Source organism: Danio rerio, chromosome 16, assembly GCF_052040795.2.
Source record: "Danio rerio strain M-AB ecotype USA chromosome 16, GRCz13ab, whole genome shotgun sequence".
Taxonomy (NCBI): domain Eukaryota; kingdom Metazoa; phylum Chordata; class Actinopteri; order Cypriniformes; family Danionidae; genus Danio; species Danio rerio.
The window spans coordinates 49,918,780-49,941,460 of NC_141036.1; the positions used below are offsets into that span (position 1 = coordinate 49,918,780).

At 33.3% G+C, this 22,681-nt stretch overlaps 1 protein-coding gene across 1 annotated transcript in view; it reads right to left on the bottom strand.

Moving 5' to 3' along the window:
• Positions 1 to 2,270: 2,270 nt before the first annotated feature.
• Positions 2,271 to 22,681, bottom strand: part of LOC147833480 (uncharacterized) — a 138,363-nt gene continuing 117,952 nt past the window's right edge. Inside the window, exons 3-5 of the mRNA XM_087288275.1 lie at positions 16,748 to 16,860; positions 8,590 to 8,685; positions 2,271 to 4,036 (exon numbers count right to left, since the gene is read on the bottom strand). Coding sequence (XP_087144401.1) covers positions 3,803 to 4,036; positions 8,590 to 8,685; positions 16,748 to 16,801 — 384 coding nt within the window. The 5' untranslated portion in view covers positions 16,802 to 16,860 and the 3' untranslated portion in view covers positions 2,271 to 3,802. The remainder of the gene's footprint in view (positions 4,037 to 8,589; positions 8,686 to 16,747; positions 16,861 to 22,681) is intronic.

Below are 22,681 nucleotides of genomic sequence, written 5' to 3' on the forward strand. Positions count from 1 at the left end.
TACTTTGCACTATAAAAAAAAACAGTTGAAGTCACAACTATAAGTCCCCTGAATTATTAGCCCCCCTGTTTATTTTTCCCCTAATTTCTGTTTAACGTAGAGATGTTTTTATAAAGATGGTTTGTTCTGTAGACTATTGAAAAAATCCCTAACATAAATGGACCAATAATTTTGACCTTAAAATGGTTTATAAAAATTCAAAATTGGCTTTATTCTAGTCGAAATAAAACAAATAAGACTTTTTACAGAAGAAAAAATATTATCAGACATACTGTGAAATGTTCCTTGCTCTGTTAAACATCATTTGGAAATATTAAAAAAAAAAAAGCAAAAAAAAAAAAAAAAACCTAAGCAGGGCTAATAATTCTGACTTCAACTGTATTTAATAGTAAAAAAACATACAGAGAAAAACCTGCAGCTCTAATTGATCAGGGTAAAAAGAACCGCCACATTTTTCACTTTTCACCCTGCAAAATCACTGTAAACGAGGTGTGTGTGTGCAGCTAAATATATCTGTGTCTGCCTCCAGCACATTTAAATATGATTTACTGCCGTCTGAAGTTCAGCATCAGCATCGGCTGCGGCTCTTGAAGACGCAGGGCTGATTTTCTGCTGTATGATGCCACACCAACTGGCATTATGGGACTGGCTGGCATCCAGAGGGGGGTGAGGAGTGTGTGTGCGTGTGTGTGGGTGCTGTTAGACAGCTGGAGGAGTGGACGAGCATCAAGGCCATGCATTCATGTCCATCTGCTGAAAGAAAAGATGGAAGGTCTAGCGTCCATAATGATGAAATTATAAAAGGCCAGAAGATATTGAGATTGATGTTAGTGAGAAATGACACAGAGGATGTCGTCAGGTAACTTAAAACGTGTTGTAAAATCAACATTTATTGGTTTTATTGAAATTAAAAATATTATTAATGTTAGTATGAATTAAATCGACATGTCTGTATTCTATTGTGCGACAAAGATGTTGTTTAAAAAATGTTAGACAAGAAAACCATATTTAATTATATCAACAATTCAATTCATTGTAATTCAAAAATCATTGTTAAACATTATGTATAAACAAATATACTGTTTTTAATATAAAAAGATTACTATAATATTTATCTATACATAAATATTATTTATAAATGATGTATTTATTATTCATTTTGTATTTTTTCCTAAGTTGGCAAGTCAGTTTCTCATTTAAAAAAAACCTCCAGTTAGGTCGTGTCTACATCAGGAGTCCTTAAAAATCTAAAATAATCTTGCAAATTTAATCAACCTGACTGTATTATATAGTGCAACAAAGATATTAAGAAATATTAGGCAAGAAAACCATATTTAGATATACAGTTGAAGTCAGAATTAATAGCCCCCCTGAATTATTAGACCCCCTTTTTATTTTTTAACCCCAATTTCCGTTTATTGGAGAGCAGATTTTTTTTCAACACATTTCTAAACATAATAGTTTTAATAACTCATTTCTAATAACTGATTTATCTTTGCCATAATGACAGTAAGTAATATTTGATTAGATATTTTTCAAGACACTTCTATACAGCTTAAAGTGACATTAAAAGGCTTAACTAGGTTAATTAGGTTAACTAGGCACTAGACAGTCGAAAAAAAATGCATAGCTTAAAGGGCTAATAATTTTAATCTTAATAAGAAATTTAAAACTGCTTTTATTTAAGCCGAAATAAAACAAATTAGACTTTCTCCAGAAGAAAAAGTATTATTAGACATACAGTGAAAATTTCCTTGCTCTGTTAAACATCATTTGAGAAATTGAAATTTTTTTTTTTAAAATTCAAAAGTGGGCTTATAATTTTGACTTCAACTGTATATTACCTTTGAATAATTGTTACAACATTTCAATTGAAACTGAATTATTTAATTTAGGTAATGAATAGCATTAAGTATTTTAAAAACACAATGCAATAATATTCCAGTTTTGCAGTGAACAACAACTACAGTGCTCAGCATATTTAAGTTCTCCCCTCACAAATCTCTCATTTCAATTAATATTATCTAAAGGAAGCTTTACAATATTATAATTGTGCATATTCATTTTTTAGTCAGTTCAAAAGCCAAATCTGGAGCTTATCTAATAAAATAACTTACGATAATGGCACAAAAACTAGTACACCCAAATTGATATTTTAGGGAAAATATTAATTAACATTGTCAAAAATAACAAAAATCACGAGAAACTATAAATAAGTATACACTGTAGTTGATATGTTGTAGTTTGTAATTTTTTTTTTTTTTGCAATATTTTGCATGAATTTAATTGAATCTTTTCAATTAAAAGATGTTCTGTGACTAAAATATTTCTAAAGATGTTCTTTGACTAAATATTATTCTAATAAATCAAAACCTTGGAATTATAAGGTTCTATCTGCGTTTTGAATGATTTTGAGATATTAAGCTTTAAAGTTTTTGGATTACATAGCAAACAGTCTGTGTGTAACAATTTTTTTAAATAAAAAATGTCTTAAAATGTAAACAACTTTTAAAAAACTCACATAATGTAACTAATTTGTCATTTAATAAGAATATGTCAATAACTCAATTTTGATAAAAATGTCAGACAGAACCTTATAATTCTAAGGTGACGACATATCTGTTTAATAAATCTGCTTTCTTCAAACGCACTAATATACAGTATGTTACCTATATTCACTGAGAAATTGATAAAAATATTCCTTTTCAAAACTCATTTATGCTGAGCAGTTTGTTTGGGTTCACATTCAGTAAACAATTGTAACTTTTTTCCATGCTTTTAATCTAAAATTATTTGAATAATTAAAATAACCTTTTTTTATGCACAACAAACACTGTAGAAAATGATTTTACGCAATTTCCTCAGGTTGTCTCGACACACATTTTAATTAATATTAAGTTTAATCAATAGTTTTCACCAGCTGAAGTGGATTAAACATGAAACAATTAAGTTGTCTCCCCCAAAAAAATCTCAGAATTGAGTTGTTTCATGTTATTTTAAAAACAACTGAAGTCAGAATTATTACCCCCCTTTGAATTTTCTTTCTTTTTTTTAATATTTCCCAATTGATGTTTAACAGAGTAAGGAAATTTTCACAGTATGTCTGATAATATTTTTTCTTCTGGAGAAAGTCTTATTTGTTTTATTCCGGCTAAAATAAAAGCAGCTTTAAATTTTTTAAACACCATTTTAAGGTAAAAAAAAAAAAAATGATTAGCCCCTTTAAACTAATTTTTTGATAGTCTACAGAACAAACCATTGCTATAAAATAACTTGCCTAATAACCCTAACCTGCCTAGTTAACCTATTTAACCTTGTTAAGCCTTTAAATGTCACTTTAAGCTGTATAGAAGTGTCTTTAAAATATCTAGTCCAATATTATTTACTGTCATCATGGCAAACAAAAAAAATCAGTTATGAGAAATGAGTTATTAAAACTATTATATTTAGAAATTTGTTGAAACAATATTTTCTGTTAAATAGAAATTGGGGGAAAAAATAAACTAAATAATATTTTTAAATAAAGAACATTGTTTCATACAAATATTCCGGGCTCATTAAGGAACCAATAAAGAACATTTTCAGCATTGTTTTCATGCAGCACAATTCCTCTTTGATTCTTACAACAACTATTTTGCCTAAACTAATTTTGCTGCCAAAGATATTCTGATCCTCAACATGTGTGTCCTGTGGAAAGCGTGCGATGATCTGATCATTAGTGCTTGTGTGTGTGTGTTGTATAGAGCTGCAGTGTGTATCTCAGTATAGCTGGAGCATTATCAGTGTGCCATGTACCCGCTGGTCATGGCACTGTGCCCCCCTCCAGCATGCGCAGTGTGCCAGCAGATGTCTGTGAGCGTGCCCGCTTCTCCACCCGCTGCCAACCCTCTGCCCAGCAACACAACACACACCTTCTTCTGCCTGCCTCTCTCCTTTTCCTTCTCTGCGTTATTCCTCCGTTTCTTTGTTTTCTCTGCACTCGTCCTCTGCTGATTTCCATCCCTCCATTTTGAAGCTTTTCATTCCGGGGTTTGAGCTGAACACGTAAAATAAGAGATGTGTTTAAAATGATTTGAGCCTAGAATAATTAGATACTAATGTCTATTAATAGGGAAAGTATGACATCGTGATGGTTATATTTCATGTTAGATTTGTTTAAAGAATAATTGCACAAAAGATGACTAAATCTTGAGGAGAGAAAGATTGTGTTGTTGATGTGTGTGTGGCAAAAACAGAAATGCAGCTTAATGCTTTAAAATGTTTGATTTTTCAATTACTTGATTTATGTTCACCAGTTTATCCTCACAAATATTGACGTTTTCTTTTTAAAAGAAACGCACTGTTCCTGAAATTGTTCTCATGTTGTCCGATTTCAAGGGAAAACCATCAAAAAAATTCCTGCAAAGAACATCATTGTGATTTACTGTAAAAAAAAAACTAAACAAAACAAGGAAAAATCATTGTTTTAACAGTATGAATCTGTAGAAAATACAGTAACTTACTTTTTAGTGTTTCTTTGCCATTGTTTTAGGGGTCTTTCCAGTAAAATAATGTAATGAGAACCAGATTTTACTGTATTTACATGAACAGTATTTATTAATTATTTGTTTTTAACAGTATGGATTGGTAGAAAATACAGTAACTTACTTTTTAGTGTTTCTTTACTGTTGTTTTAAGGTTTTTACAGTAAAATAATGCAAAAAGTACCACATTAATTATTTGTTTTAACAGTATGAATCTGTAGAAAATACCGTACCTTACTTTTTTAGTGTTTCTTTACCGTTGTTTTAGGGTTTTTTTTTTACAGTAAAATAATGCAAAAAGTACCAAATTTCTCTCTCTCTCTCTCTCTCCCTGTGCTCGCTCGCTCTCTCCCTTCCACCCATACAGTGGCTCAGATTGGCTACTTCTGCCCAGCTGTTTGCCGTGCTTGTAATATTCCTGATATTGTTCTCATGTTGTCTGATTTCAAGTGAAAACAATCAAAAATATTACACATATTCTTGCAAACCATATCATTGTGATTTACTGTTAAAAAAAACAAGAAAAAACATTGTTATAACAGTATGAATCTGTAGAAAATACAGTAACTTACTTTTTAGTGTTTTCTGTATCATTGTTTTAAGAGTTTTAAAAATAAAATAATATAAAGAGTACCAGGTTTTTCTGTATTTACATGAACGGTATTTAATAATTATTTGTTTTAACAATATGAATCTGTAGAAAATACAGTAACTTACTTTTTGTGTGTTTCTTTACTGTTGTTTTAAGGGATTTTACAGTAAAATAATACAAAACGTAAAAGGGGTTTAATATGCATTAAACCCTTTTGAATTTTTAAATATTACCCAAATGATGTTTAACAGAGCAAGGAAATTTTCACAGTATGTCTGATAATATTTTTTTTCTGGAGAAAGTCTTATTTGTTTTATTTTGGCTAGAGTGAAAGCAGTTTTTATTTTGTTAAAAGTCATTTTAAGGTCAAAATTATTAGCCCCTTTAAGCCTTTTTTTTTCCGATAGTCTACAGAACAAACCCCTAACCCTAACCTGCCTAGTTAACATAATTAACCTAGTTAAGCCTTTAAATGTCACTTTAAGCTGTATAGAAGTGTCTTGAAAATATCTAGCCAAATATTATTTACTGTCATCCTGCTAAAGATAAAATAAATCAGTTATTATAAATGAGTTATTAAAACTATTATGTGTAGAAATGTGTCGAAAAAAATCTCTCTGTTAAACAGAAATTGGAGAAAACTATAAATGAGGCTAATAATTCAGGGAGTTTAATAATTCTGACTCCAACTGTGAGCTATAATCAATAGTCGTAGTAATAATAAATCATTCTATTTTATATTTACCTTATTTGTTAATAAAATCTATAAATCTTTAGTAGTCATAACTGTAAAATAACACACAAATAAGCTAACCACTGTGCTATAAATAAGACCACACAAGCAATTTTTTTACCATGTCTTTCCTCTCTAAGCAGTAAAAGTGCAAATTGGATTTGTTTTAATGCAATAACCTCCTCAAACGTGCACTATAAAAATAAAAAAAGATGTTTTTGTGTCCTTAATGAGCTATTTATACCAGCTCTGACCCATAAAAGCCACTTTTTGCTGCTGTCAGGTTGATTCAGTCGTATTAAATAACATTTATGACTTTGACTGGTTATTTCAGATGCAACCACATGAAGCAGATTATTTTCGGTTTCCTGACAAAACATTTGGACTTGTGCGGGCTCAAAGAAACGACAGCAAGAGCTGTGAAATGTACAACATGCTGATTCTTTTGCAGTTACATAACTGATCATTTTTGAGGACAACAACACTTATTCTCTACTGTTTCTATTAATATGTTGCACTGACTTTTTTTTATTAATTCTCTTCCTAAATGCAACCCCCCCCCCCCCAAAAAAAAAAAAAACAATTTTCCTGACCATGAAGTCTTTTAGTGCTGTTTCAGAGCATTCGTACATATTACAACCAAAAACTTGCATCTTTATTTTTACCCAAATCCTATTATTATGTCCAGTATATCAAGCGTAATATCCTCCCCCCCCCCCCCCCCCCCCCCTGAGGGATTTATTTGCAGCCTTCCTTTCCGTTCAGGTTTTTTTTTTTTTTGCGAGGATAATATTCAGCGCGTATCAGTCACAAACAGCATATGAACGCTCTGACAGAATAATTGCATTGAAATACAGCTGCGCGCCATTTCTGCACTACCTTCATTAAAGGCTGCCAAGGGAGGAAAATACACAGAATATCGAGTTGATTAATCTATAATTATTAGATTACAAGCGGCCGGGCGCAGTCCACAACAGTTGCGGTTAATTACATGCTTGCAGGGAGCACTTGCGCCCATGACAGATGTAACAATAACAGCGTAATATCACATTTCTGAGCCGAGCTGCCAGTTAATCAGAGGCCCTTATTCTAATGCGCCTAATATAATTGTCCGATCCGTAGCGTTTCATCTGAAACATCTGCACAGTTGCTCGCAGTATTTTGGTCAGTACAGCAGAAACAGCAAGAAGAAAGAGGGGAAAAAATGCATGTGTATTTTCATACAGAGAGGTTGGGTGTAGACAGCTCTGAGAGGGAAATCTACATCTGCCAGCCTCCATGCAAATAGCGCCGCCATCCTTAATGGTGAAACCTTCGATGAAAAACAGATAAAAATATTAAATATTCAGACGTTCCCTTTCACCCAGTATCAAAAGGCTCCAGATGTGCCAGGCCGGAGTTGTTATCGGCCGGCCAAACGACAGGCATTGAAAGACATTCCTCTGAATTTCAGACCATATAAAAGTGTTTTATACGATGCAAATGAATGGTAATTTTTGACTATGGAGGAGATGGGTGGAGGGGGGGAGTGGTGGAGATGCCAATAAACCCTATCATTTGGGACTAAAAGTCCACAAACGGAGACACTTTGGATTCGCCTTGCCTGTCTTCCCACGTCAGATGCCTGAGATTGCCGCGAAATTAATCCATTTAACAATCTGTAGCTTAAAATTTAAGGATTTCCAGTATTTTTTTTTTTTTGGAATATCAATAAGTTCCAATTGAAGAGAGAATTCTTTTGCAATTCAGGCATGTGCGGGCGATAACGGAGGAGTTGGCATGGAAGGCAGGCAGAGATGGATTAATTATGCAGGGAACATGGAAATTCTGCTTATCAACGCTTAGCAAAGGAGCCCAGCTCACATAATCAGAAAAACCAGGATGAAAAAATATAACAATGCGGTGGCACCTTCCAGCTCATCGTCTTACAAGTTAGATTCTTCCTGTAATTAAAAACTAACATACAATTATATTCGTATCTCATAGGCAGGCTATGAGTGCCTGTGTGTTAAATATCAGCACTGGGGTATAGGGGATGAGGTGAGGATAAAAAAAAAAGAAGTCAAAATGTTTCACAACACATTCATGGAAGTCTCTTGGGACGCACAGAACTACTTAGCCGGGAAAACTTAAATTATCATTTAAAAGACAAAGCTCTATTTACTGGAAGCAAGCGAGAGAGCGGGGAGGGGAAGTGTGCTCGCTTATCACCCTGAACTTTGAAGGGAACGTCAATGGATAGGCTGTGCAAATCCCTACAGAGCATGTGTGATTCTGGCACGTGGACGTTTGGCGGTGTTTTCTCTACAGTGATATGGCGCGTAATGCCGAATGATGGGTCATTTTGACTTTTGCATTTAGAAAACTAGGATTTTAGAGAAAGCTCTTTGTTCTTGAAACTGTGCGGAGGAACCATAGTAAGGAAGCTTAATCCAAAAACAGAAGCTGATTTCTGCGGTTTCTTGTGTTGGGTTGGAGATACCTCTGTTTCCAGTGTTGTTGTCCTATCTGAACTGCTGAAAGAACTTATTGCGACTACAAATGTGAGGATCATGGACGTTTCAACGTTTCAGCTTTTCACCAGCAGAATCCTTCTGGCAAATACATTTTCTCAGGCTCGTGATCCTTTTAAACCTTTATGTTTTAGCCAATCGACTGAATTAAAGAGTGGAACAAAACATTCCCACAATGCTTTGTGGGTCTTTAAGGTTAAAACTGAAATTTGGTTTGCATATTCAGACCTGGTGCTGTGGCGATATAGGAGAGAACTGATGAAGCTCGGTTGTGGTTTCTTCTCTTTTTCTTTCTTCTCCACAAATGTGGTGTCGAGTGCAACACTGTAAAAGAATGTACAAAAGAAATGTAACACTGAAGAAAAAAAATAAATGCATTTAAAATGACCACATCTAAATATAATTACTTCAATCAAATGCAGAATTATGGTATGTACTGTATAATTCATATAGAAAGCAAATCTTTAAACAAACTGCACAAAATAAAAATGAAGCAAAAATAATGATATAAATAAAATAAATGTATTTCTCTCTCTCACACACACACACACACACACACACACACACACACACACACACACACACACACACACACACACACACACACACACACACACACACACACACATAAATATATTTGTGTACAACAGCTCTGTCTGATTCTTGAATTTGATTGGCGAATAGCTGTGCAATAACAGCACAGGTCCAGCCTCTTCACCCTTCACCTTTGTATTACTCTCTATTACACTGCAGTTTGACAAATAATCCTGCTGTTGGAAAACATAATGTACTTTTGAGGCTTTTTTTAGTTGAGAATGTAGTTGTTTAGATTGCAACTATGCAGTTTATTTATAAGGATAGTGCCTAATTAAAATATTTATAATTTCTGAGAGACAGTGCGTCAGCGGCCATTGGCCTGTCATTGAGCGGACCAAAGACAGTTGACGTTGTCCATCAACAAGATGGCGACAGAGACAGCATAATAAGCCCTTACAGGCGAGGAACAACCCAGCTTAATTTTAAACTACAGCTGATCAAATCATTATAAAACTGGTAAGTGGCTTTTTAAGTCGAAATAAAGAAGAAATGTCCGCATGTGTTTAGCATTTTTCTTTATTGCAAACACAACAGTCTGCTAATGTTTGGATTGCTTTGGCTTGTTCAGGGGTCAATTATTGTGATCTCCTGATTGCAACAGAGAAATACTGGAAAATCTCTGTAGACTGATGGCATTTCATGCCGTTCAGCCTAATAATCTTAAAATGAGAGCAAAATCACCTGTTTCGTCATCACTTTACACATTAGCGCTAGAGAATCATTCTAATACTAGCTCTAAAGTGAAGTTTGTACATTAGTAACAGCTTCTGCTATTCTGACAGTCAGCTGCAGATGTGAATGAATGGTGGAAGAAAGTAGTTCCTCATACAAAAGGGTTTTTAGACTAGTCACTGGTATGTATATATATATAAATATACATATATACACACATATACATATATATAAACACACACATATATATATATATATATATATATATATATATATATATATATATATATATATATATATATATACACATATACATACATATATATACATACATACATACATACATATATATATATATATATATATATATATATATATATATATATATATATATATATATATATATATATAAATACATATATATATATATATATATATATATATATATATATATATATATATATACATATATATATATATATATATATATATATACATACACACACACACACACACACACACACACACACACACACATATATATATATATATATATTCTGCCACATACCAAAATTGCTCAATTGTATTGAGTTCTGGTGACTGTGAAGGCCATTTAAGTTCAATGAACTCATTGTCATGTTAAAAAAAAAAAAAAACAGTCCGAGATTTTTCGCACTTTATGACATGGTGCGTTATCCTGCTGGAAGTAGTTATCCGAAGATGGGGGAACTGTGGTCAAAGACTATAGAATACACAAGATATGTCACTCGTATACTTTTGAATGGGGAAAAGTTTAACTGTCAATATGGCGAATAAAGCTTGCCTTCTATTACAGGAGCCAATCAGCGATCGCTATCTGGCAAATAAAGCCCGACTTCTAGTACAGGAGCCAATTGTATAGAATGACAACTCTCCGAAGGAGAGGCTCAGACCAGATGTGAGTTTATGCAGATTTTGTGTGATACAAACATTTAGAAATGAAACTAAATATACAGTTGTTGTTTAATTTTATTGGTTATTCGTAATATGGAATTTAATTGTAAGCTTGGCAAGTAGTTTTGGAAAATTTGATGTTTTCCCATTCAAACAGAATGCCCGGGCATACTGCCCGACAATCGTTTTAAAGATGGCCGCCCAGTGAAATGACCTGCCTTAAAGGGACTTTGCTGTGGTGCAATATATATTACAGCAAAACAAAATATCGCAATATCAGATTTTTTCAATATCATGCAGTCCTACAAGCTATTGTATAAAACATTTTAATTTCTAAATAAATTGTTCAAAAAAAGTATAAGTATTTGTGTTTTAAAATCAATTATATGCTATGAAAAGTAAGGAATAATGTACATTACGGCGGTTGTTATCACAGAGTAAACCCGACAGTTTTATCAATACATTCTCGATCTCAGACATTTCTCAAATGGGTTCATGTCTGTACAGTACTCGCGTTCTTGTAAAACCGCTTCAACTATTACCTAAGTATTTTCTGTTTCTCAGAAAGATTTTCAGCAAGAAAAAAAGCGAAAATATTGGTTTGTTCGTCACACAAGACCTCAGAACTCACTAAAATATAACCCAATCATGAGTTCCAAGATTATTCAGAATATTTCTGACAATTTCCAACTAATTCCAAAGTTCAGAGTTTTTCCTGAGTTCATCCATGTTTGTCTAACCTATCTAACCTCTTGGGGCTGTATATACACACAAACTTCAACCATGGCCAGCAAATGTCAGGTTTTAGGCTGCATTGACTCCTCCAGCCTGCTAAGATGCGCCTAAATGATCTTCCACCTTCCCGAAACACCTCACGTCTGCCCCTTTTGACACAGACCAGCAGATGAAAGAAACCCAGGTCAGGCGAGACCAAATCTCCTCAGTTCATTTGCAAGATTGGTGCAGCTTTGAGGGATGCGAGCGCACCTGTTGCCGATGCCTGGATTGGGCTTTTTTTTTTATCGGGACGCTCTCCGACAAAGAAGCAGAAGTGGTGGCAGAATGGAAAAGAGAGAGTGGTTGAGATCCTTATCGCAAACTCTCCACTGGACAATGAATTTTTTCGCCACCATTCAAATGTATCGGCGAATGCTTGAGCGGTTCATTTCAGCCGATCCCGTGGGGCGACAAAGGAGCGCAGAAATGAGTGATGTTATCGCCGTCCTGATGTCATTTCCCTGATCCGCCTCATCCTCTGGCCTGTGTACCTCCATTAATTAGAAAGCTGAGGGATTTCCACTCATCTGCTGCTCCTATCTGAAGATTTCCAGCACCCTGGTAAGTCAAAAAAAAAAAAAAAAAAAAAAAAACAAGCTATTGTTTTGAGCCTTCGCCATATAGGCTTCAGGATGGACACGACATTCAGCCATTTAAAAATATTCATCAGACATGGACAGAATGAGTAAATAATGGAGCGATCAAGCTACATTTGGTTCCCCTTGACTTGGAGTTTGATGTTTCACTTCAGTGCAAAATGAGTCCAATCAGTGTAGCGAAAATTAATAATTTGTAGTTTGTTTTCGCTTTTGCTTACACACACATCCCGATGGGGACTTTCATAGTCGTAATGATGTTTCTACTATCCAACCCATATACTCCCACTACTTCAACTCTCACAGGAAACAATGATCATTTTTACATTTTTAAAATACTTCATTCTTTTTTATTAAGTATGTTTACCCATGATTAATATATAAAGGTGAATAAATTAGACAAAATTCAAATTTGGATGAATTAAAATGCTTAACCTATCCTTTTTATTGACATGGAAATACGTATGTTTTTTTTTATTTCTTTAAAAAACTTAAACATTAAACTCTGTTGCAAAATTCATCTATTTCCACACACGTTGCATGAAATTATGTCCATTTTGTGAAAGAACCAAACAACCTACCTACTTACCTCAGTCCCTCCCTATTATGCTAATAATAAAAAATAAATAAATAATAATAATAAATATTAATAATACTACTACTACTACTATTAACAATAATAAACATTAATAAAAACGATGAATAATAATAATTATATTAATAATAATATTAAATATTAATAAAAACGAATTATAATATTAATATTAATAATAAACATTATTAAATGCTTCTTCTTCTACTACTACTAATAATAAATATTAATAAAAACTATTTATAATAATATTAATAATAATAATTAATATCAATAAATGATACTACTACTTCTACTAATAATAACAATAAATATTAATAAAAACTATTAATAATAATAATAATAATAATAATAAATATTAATACGTACTACTACTACTACTAATACTACTAATATTAATAATAAATATTAATGAAATGATTAATATTAATACTACTACTACTAATAATAATAAATATTAATAAATACTACTATTAATAATAATAATAAATATTAATAAAAACTATTTATAATAATAATAATAAATATTAATAAATGCTACTAGTACTTCTACTACTACTACTACTACTACTGATAATAATAAATATTAATAAAAATTATTTATAATAATAATAATAAATATTAATAAAAACTAAATGTTAATAATAATTATTATTAATAATAATTATAATAATAATAAATATGAATAAATACTACTACTAATAATAATAAGAATAAACATTAATAAAGACGATTAATAATAATAATAATATTAATAAACAACGATTAATAATAATAATAAACATTAATAAATTATATTGATATTAATAATTGTGATAATATTAATTATTAATAATAAACCAATAAATATTAATAAATAATATTAATACTATTCATGTTAATAATAATAAATATTGAGAAATAATTTGTATATTACTGATGGTGATAATTTTATTAAATAATACTAATAATAAAATAGTAAGAAGAAGAAGAAGAAGAAGAGGAGGAAGAAGAAAAAGAAATCAATACTACTACTACTACTACTACAAAAAAGATAAGTATTAATAAAAACTGTTATTATTATCAATATTAATAATAACCATCATCATCATATGAATAAATAATAATAATTATTATTATTATTACTGTTATTATTATCCTTATTATTATTATTATAACAACAACAACAACAACAACAACAACAACAACAACAACAATAATAATAATAATAATAATAATATAGACATTAAAACAAAAACTTAACAATAAAAAAAACATACAACTGCATCTAAAAAAATAAGTAAATAAAATTACATCCAAAATGTTTTGCACAAACGAATTTTATACAAAAGAATGCGCAAAGAATAAATAAATAAATAAATAGAAAGAAGCAAAACCCCTGCTCCTACAAAGCCAGTGAAGGGTGGAGGAGGCAAAAGTGTCATCAATTTTTCATTCTAAGCGGCAGAGCTAAAACGCCCAAATCTGGCTGTTGTGTGTCTGTGTGTGTCTGCGAGGACGCTCAGGGGCAAAGACCTGCAATTAGCAGATATGTGGGTGGGCATCGCAACACATTCGCACAATGAGTCTTAGACGTGTCAGTCTCCTGTCTGCAATATGAAGACGTTAACGCTGATTAGTCTCTCTAATTAAAGCACGCTCCCCTGACACCACACATTCATGAAGCGCTGTGTGTTTGAGGCATGTTCACATTAAGATGACGTGGTGTTTGTGTGTCATCGCTCAAACTCTAAACACCAGTTGTCTTGAAAAGTCAGTCAGGTTTCTTTGTCAAAGTTTTCTCTTTTTTTCCTGATATCTTGGAGTGCAAATGACAAATAAACACGAGAGCATTTCTAACTTACAGGTAAGAAAATACAGCTATGAAGGGGAAAAATATCTGTTAAACTAAAAACAAAAATGAAATACGTGTAATTTAGGGGTTTTGTCAAGAAAATAGGTTTTATTTATTTTGTATTTTTTTTTTGTCATTTTTATAATTTTTTAAAATATTTTTTGTTTTATAATTATTTTTAATTGCATTTAATGCATCAAGTTAATTAACATTTTTGTATCTAGTGATTAAAAGTTAATGGTTATGAATTTAATTATAGGATCTTGAGCTCTGCTTTGTCAATTATTGGCGTTGAAATTTCAACTCTACAGTTTAATACTTATTATTAGTTTTTTTGTGTGTTTTACAGTGGATTCGTTTTGAAAAAGAAAATTAGTTAGTTAAAAAGCAACTATAAAAATTGTAACTTATTATTAAATATTATTATTATTATTATTATTGTTATGTATTTTTATTACTTTTTAATTTTTTTACAAGAAATTATAGGTCTCGCCACTTAAATGCATAAAATACAAAAGAAAAAAAAACAGAAAATCACTAAATAATGAAAATTGCTAATTTACAGATTTATTTTTTCTTTTTTGAACAGTTGTTTGGTACTAAAAAAAGGTAAAAAACATAGCTATGAAAACTATAAAAATAAAAACATTATTTAAAAAAAATGTTATTATTAATTTTATTTATTTATTTTTTACTAAAAATATATACCATAATGCAACTCATTATGTTTTGGAAAAAATGTGAAGAAATTTGCAAAAAAGCAAGTATAACAATTTGAACAGAATATTGTTATTCATTTTTATTATTATTTTAATTTTCTTCAGGAACTGATAGGAGGTTATTCAATAGAATGTTATTCAAATTATTCCAAAAAATAATTGATTTCTGGAGATTTATAATAACAGGGTGGCATAAAAATGTGTTTAAATGTCAGAAAAATTCAAGAAAAATTCAAAGAAATACATTTTTATTTTAAATTAAAACAGTTTACTGACTAAAACAAACATATATATATATATATATATATATATATATATATATATATATATATATATATATATATATATATAACATTCTATACAGCTTAAAGTGACATTTAAAGGCTTAACTAGGTTAATTAGGCTAACTAGGCAGGTTAGGGTAATTAGGCTGTATATAATTATAGTATATAATTAAATATATATATATATATATATATATATATATATATATATTTAATTATATACTATAATAAAATACAGCCTAATTACCCTAACCTGCCTAGTTAACCTAATTAACCTAGTTAAGCCTTTAAATGTCACTTTAAGCTGTATAGAAGTGTCTTGAAAAATATCTAGTCAAATATTATTTACTGTCATCATGGCAAAGATAAAATAAATCAGTTATTAGAGATGAGTTATTAAAACTATTATGTTTAGAAATGTGGGGGGCATGGAAATTGGGGAAAAAATAAACGGGTGGGGGGGACATAATAATTCAGGGGGTCTAATAATTGTGACGTATATATATGTATATATATACACGTGTATGTTTTGTGTAAATCATAATTCTAGACATACATTTTTTCATATTATACAGATTATAGCAGAAGTACTGTGGTTTTTAGAAATTATAAATGAATCCCTATCTTTCTTGATTTTGTCTTTTTTTTATTTTGATACACTTTCTTAAAAGTAATTCATTTGAATCCCTTTCTTGACTTGATTTATCTGTAGTTCACTACACTAGTCAGGATGTTTCATTCACAAATCTGACAGACTGGATTTTTTTTCTATCAGCTCACTGATTCAATGGTTTGTTCACTAAAAACGTTTGTCTACATAAATCCTAGTATTTTTTCTGCCTAAGGAAGAAAAAAAAATCTCTTTTTCAATCTCACAATTCTGTCTTTTGTTCTAAAAATGTAAGTGTATGTCTCACAAATCAAACTTTTCTTCTGAGTTCTAAGCTTTTGTCTGAATTATTATTCAGGTTCGAAAAGACATGCGAGTGAGTAAAAAACACCGGAGTGTCCATTTTTAGTGGAACTTTCACTTTAACCTGAGATTGCCGGATTGGTCGTCTCATGTCTCTCCCCACCCCTCCCCCCGCAGGCCCATGACTGAGCAGAAACCGAGACGCTTCATCTGGGAGATTAGCTCTGGCTGGACATGCACTCCTGGACACACTGACTTCTGAGTATTGAGATCCACACGCTGATGACAGATGAGATATGTCTCCTCCGGCTGATACATGAGCACTGATAAAAGGACGCAAGGTGGACAGTGCGGGACAACGACCCCACCCACAGCCTCCAAACAGCCAATCATAAACTCGTGGCTCATTCAGAGCAGCCACTGTGTGTGTGTGTGTGTGTGTGTGTGTGTGTGTGTGTATGAGACTTACAGAAGTTGTCATCTGTGTGATCTCAGGCACGATGATCTTGGAGTAACACCACATCAACCTTCATGTCATCCAGAACTACGGAAAGCTCATATGTGACACAGATCGGATCTGTTCTATGACCATGTAAACACAAAACAGGCATGCATTCGGATATTCATTCGTATTCGGTTTTCAGGCCTCCTTCATGTGTGGAAATACATCAGATATAAATCGGATATGTGACGATGGGACTATCAGCAAAACAGGCAGATCGGATTTATTGAAGCATTCCATTTTGTACATCATTAAACTTGCGACAATGTGGTACTTCTCAGCGGTTTAATGATGTAGAAGGAGGAGAGTGTGTGGAGATGTCAATGTGGTGAACGACAACAACAGAGGACAAAAAACAGAGGAGGAAAGTGGTCAGTGGGCGTCGGCAGAAGTTACCTGCCTTCTTGCCCTGTGAGGAGATGAGTCAGTCAGTGGCGGACACTATATAATGTAATTATGTATAAACGAGGGGTCACCAACCCTGTTCCTGGAGAGCTACCTTCCTGCACATTAAAGTTGCAACCCTGACCAAACACACCTGTTTGTAATTATCAAGTGCTGCTTTAGGTACTATTAATTGGTTCAGGTGTGTTTGATCAGGGTTGGGACTGAATTCAGCAGGAAGGTAGCTCTCCAGGAACAGGGTTGGTGACCCCTGGTATAAACCATAGGCACAAGCTGCGATGACGACCTTTTCCCTCCTCTTCCACCTCAAAGTCATATTAAGTTAGGCGAACTCTGCATATTTCGCAGAGCTAAAAGCAAGACAATTTCTTCCATCGTGGCTAGTGTGGCGCAGATGCTAGAACCCGCCTTTACGCATGCGCGAAGTCGTAAATTGTATGAAAAGTGGAAATGCATGTATCGGAAATGGTTCCCAATTAAAAGAACGTGTTAAGCAGTGGTCACCAAAGTTGTTCCTGGATGGCCGGTGTCCTGCAGATTTTAGCTCCAACCCTAATCAAACACACCTGAACTAGCTAATCAAGGTCTAGCTATACTTGAAACATCCAGGCAGGTGTGTTGAGGCAAGATGGAGCTAAACCCTGCAGGGACACCGGCCCTCCGGGACCAGGATTGGTGACTTCTGGTGTAAACGAACAGCCTAAAACAAATCAGATATAGGCAACAAATCAGAATTAGGCTTCAAGACCTGACAGTGTAAACGGGGCCTTATTTAAAATGAAGCTGAAACAAAACAAATATTACGTTTTTTTTTTTTTTTGGGGACAACTTAATAGTTTTATGTTCAATCCACTTACATTTTTAAAAACTAATAAGCTAATTTCTTCAACACAAACTATTAAATAGTAATGACACTGTTATCCAATTATTTGAAAGAGTGTCAAACTTTTACCAAACATTTAATTTCCTTAAACGAGGACAATCATGACAGATTTATGATAAGTTATGGTGTCAAAAATCTTACAGGCTGCATGCAAAATTGCCTACTACCTGAGTAGGTGCTACATTTGAATTTGAAGTTACTTCACAACCATTAGAAACGACATAGGCTCATTCTGAAAATGTAGCCCTTTTTACATTTCTGGAGATCACAAATTATGCAGCCAGAAGAATGTATGACTTTAATTGTCTTTAAAAATGAACTCTATGACTGTATGACGCCATTCCTTTTCACACATACCAGCTGACCGCTTACCTCTGTATGGACGGATTTCCCACTGTTATCAGTTTGACCAATAGCACGTCATGTACATCGGCAGACTTGACACACAGAGAGCAGTTGACCATGATGACAGGGTTTGATTCAGGATAAGAACGGTTCCAGAAAGCAGGTAAGACGAAAACAGAAGCTAAAAAATAAAGTAAGTAAATAACAGGGTAAGAGTGTGGTAAAATCTGAAAACCTGGTAAAAATCAGGTGAGTGCTTTGGGGGCTCACAGAGATATTATTAGGGCTCACGACCGGATCCCCAACAACCCCCTCACTCTTCACTTTCGTCTGTGACACAATCGCCTTCCTGCCGACCCCCGCTCTTCAATTTTGTCTGCGACACATCCATCTAACCCTCCCCTGCTCTTCACTTTCGTCCATGACCACATTCCAACCACCCCTCAAGGCTCTTCACTTTCTTCCATGACTACCCCCCGCCCCCATCCACCCCCCAAACCTCCCGATTTACACTTTCACCCTTCAAAGGTTGTCAGAGGGCCCGTGGTGGCCAGCAGCACCCGTTGCCAATGATATTACATATTATCAGATAATCAGACATATTTTTTCACTTTAGTCTGCTACACCCCCCACCCCAGCTCTTCACTTTCATCCGTGAGCCCAACACCCCCTCCCCCACTTTAACTTTCGAATGCAACAACAAACGCTTCTCCCCATCGCTCTTCAATTTTGTCGACGACCCCATTTCAAACCCAACAACCGCCCACCCCCCCAAAGCTCTTTAATTTCGTAGATGACTACCCACCCCCCCCCCACCCCAAACCTCCCAATTTTCAAAGGTTGCCCCTTTTGCCAATGATGTGTATTATCAGATAATCAGACATATTTTTAAGAGCAAATCCTTCCATGGTGAGGGACAATAACAATGATAATGGCACTAAACGCTGCTTTGTTTATGCTAGTTTTTTGGCGTCAGCTTGTTGTGTCCCGGCCCCTAATCCTCTGATCTACCCTCCAATAGTATTGCCATGTATACACACCACTATTCAATCCATGACAAACATATATACCAAGTTTAGCTTTCCATTTTTGAATGTTGAGTTTGGGGTCATGTCTGCATTTCCCCCAGTGTTTCAGTCTGTATAAGCTGATCAGCCCTGGAGGCCTGCAGTAGTGTAATATAGAGAGCTGCGAGTCTCTCTTCATTTGTCTTATCACAGCAGGACACCTGTGGAAAGGTGAACACTGAACAATGATGAGAGCTGAAATACCGAGAATGCTCTCAGCAAACCACTGGACTACACTGAAGAAGCGCAGTCAAGTTAGTGAAACCTAAACGTTTGCTTTTGACACGACAAAAAAACAGATCAAGGTCTGAGGAGAAGATACAGTCATTATAGAGACTATGAAAAGAAAAGCTGCTGTAAAAACACGCACAGATGGACAAATCAACAGTGGTCTCCACTAATATTGGTGTTCTTGGTTAATGAGCAATGAAGTAAATTTTTTTTGCTCAAAATATGAACAAAATCTCTGTTCTCAACGGCTCATCATTGTATCTATCTGAATGAATAACATGCAAATGCAGATATGTTTACATCATGTACTCATTTGTAACATTTTAATCTGATTCAAATATCTGTTTTTAATGAATACATTTCATATACACATTCAGATTAAAGTTTAGGGTGAACGTAGATAAAAAAAGTATCATCTTTGTATTTTTAAGCAGGTTATAGTGTCTGAAAATAGAAATAAATGTTTCAATTTAAAATATTTTTTTTTCTAATGTCCGCTCATTTTGGAGTTCAAAATTTAATTATTTTGTCCTTTTTATTAGTGCTGTTGTTGTTTCTCTTCTTACTTTTATTTTTATTATTATAAAGACATGCTATTATATATATATATATATATATATATATATATATATATATATATATATATATATATATATAAACATACATAGAATAATAATGTTTAATATATTTTTAAGAAAAATGGGTCACACTGTACAATGTTCATTAGTTAATGTTAATTAATGCATTAACTAACATGAACAATGAACAATACATTTACTACTGTATTTGTTCATGTTAACTAACATTAATGAAAATACAGTAGTTCATTGTTAGTTCATGTTAACTTATGGTGCATTAACTAATGTTAACAAGCATGGACTTGGATGTTAATAATGCATTAGTAAATTTTAATTATGATTAATAAATGCTGTGCATGGGATGTTCATGATTAGTTCATGTTAGTAAATGCATTAACTAATGAACCTTATTGTAAAGTGTTACCGAAAAATGTATATTTTAACAGCGGCAGCACGATGGTGCAGTGGGTAGCACAATTGCCTCACAGCAAGAAGGTAGCTGGTTTGAGTCTTAGCTGATTCAGTTGGCATTTCTGTGGAGTTTGCATGTTCTCCCGGTGTTGGCGTGGGTTTCTTCCGGGTGATCCGGGGGGTATTCCAGAAAGCTGGGTTAACTTACCATCTGCTAAAACCTAAACTCTCGGTTGATTTACCCAAAACCTGCTTACCGCGAATATGTTGGTTCCAAAACGGGTGACAAGAGTTAGTTAAATCAACCTCCTGAAGATAACCGCGGGTTAATGCGCGCGCACGGCACACACCTGAAGGCATTTTCAGTAGATCGCCGAATTCACGAGTCACCATAGAAAGTCACGGTGAGAAAAAAAGGGCAACGCACTTTACAGAGGCGAAGCTGGAGGTTTTAAACACAGAGATTACACATCTGCTTCAACGAAGGAAAGAAATATAGAATAAGAAATAGATAAGAAAATAAAAAATAAATAATAAGAAAATTTATTAGTTCATTAAATTACATGCCACCCTCCATTTTATTGTAATGATAAATTAAACTACTCTTTAACATCCTTTTTGAGTATGTTGTGTAACCATTCATGCATTTATTTTTCTTGCCATTAATTTCTTAAGGCCACAATATGTGTATTGACTAATAAGGCTTATAGAAATTGTAATCTTTCTGGAGCTAGAACTCTGTCCAAAGTCATTAAACACAGAAACATTATCATAAAAGGTAATATTTAATTACTGGAGCTCTTTATTTAACACTAGAATATTCTTTCTGACATGCAGCTAATAGAAAGAGGCCTGTCTAACTGCTGTGTCCTATAATAAAGGCTTTTCAGTGGTTGAGTTTTTGACTTAAACCACACACTCTGTCACTGTTGTAAGTGATTGTTGTCAGATAGCTTTAGGTTCTTTTTATTTTGCATGCAGATGAAGTTCCTTCTGCCTCAACTAACAAGCAGTGTAAGAATTTTCTGCATTTTCCATATTTGAATATTACTCTTGGATCACAAAATCTTTTAACTACATATTTAAATTCTAAAGTAGCTGTATAAGGTCCATCTTCAAAGATAAATAAAGTCACATGAGCATCAACTTAAGGTGAGAAATGTATATGAAAAATATGTTACACGTTGAAAGGTGTGTGTATAAAGCATTATTTCAGGAAATGAAGAAATCAACAGATCAAACTATTTGATTAAACATAGTTTTTTGACTAATTATATATTTTTAGCACTCTTCCATCTGTTTTGTCTGCTTGGGTCACTGAGATTTCCTCTGGGTCAGGCTGCAGGTACGTGTCATCGTATAAGGCAGAAAAGGGTATCTTTTGTCCTCCAGCAAGTAACAATGTAGTGCCCAGTAATGATTCTATTTTATAATACAAATATAATAAAAATAAACATTGTGTTAAGCAACATTTGCTTTATAGTTTTTTTTTACTATATTTGTGTTATACACTTGAATCATTACTTCCTGAAAATCAGCCATTTAGCCTCAACATAGTGATGAGGTGGGGTGTCTGATGAGCTGGTAAGTGGAAGCAGCAATAAGTTTAATAGTTGAAACACCAAAAGATTAAGGATAGAAAATTAAGTTGTACCTGCACACTTATGCACACTTTGGACAAATTTTATATTATCAGTGTCCTTTAGTGACTGATGGAGGTTTAAAATCGGCTGCAATTAATGCACACAATAGCATTTAGAAACCCTGAAAAAATATTATATTAAAAAATGTATGTGTGTGTGCGTGAATGTTTATATAAGAACGACGTCCTACATCTTAAATTAAAGATATATTTTCCTACAAAAGACAAAGCTGCCACTTATAATATTATACAGAAAAATGTGAGGGTGCAGAAGGAGAGAAAAAACACAAGATCTGTAAGTAAGATTCGAACTCGCTCCGTTGTGCGCTCCATTGTTCT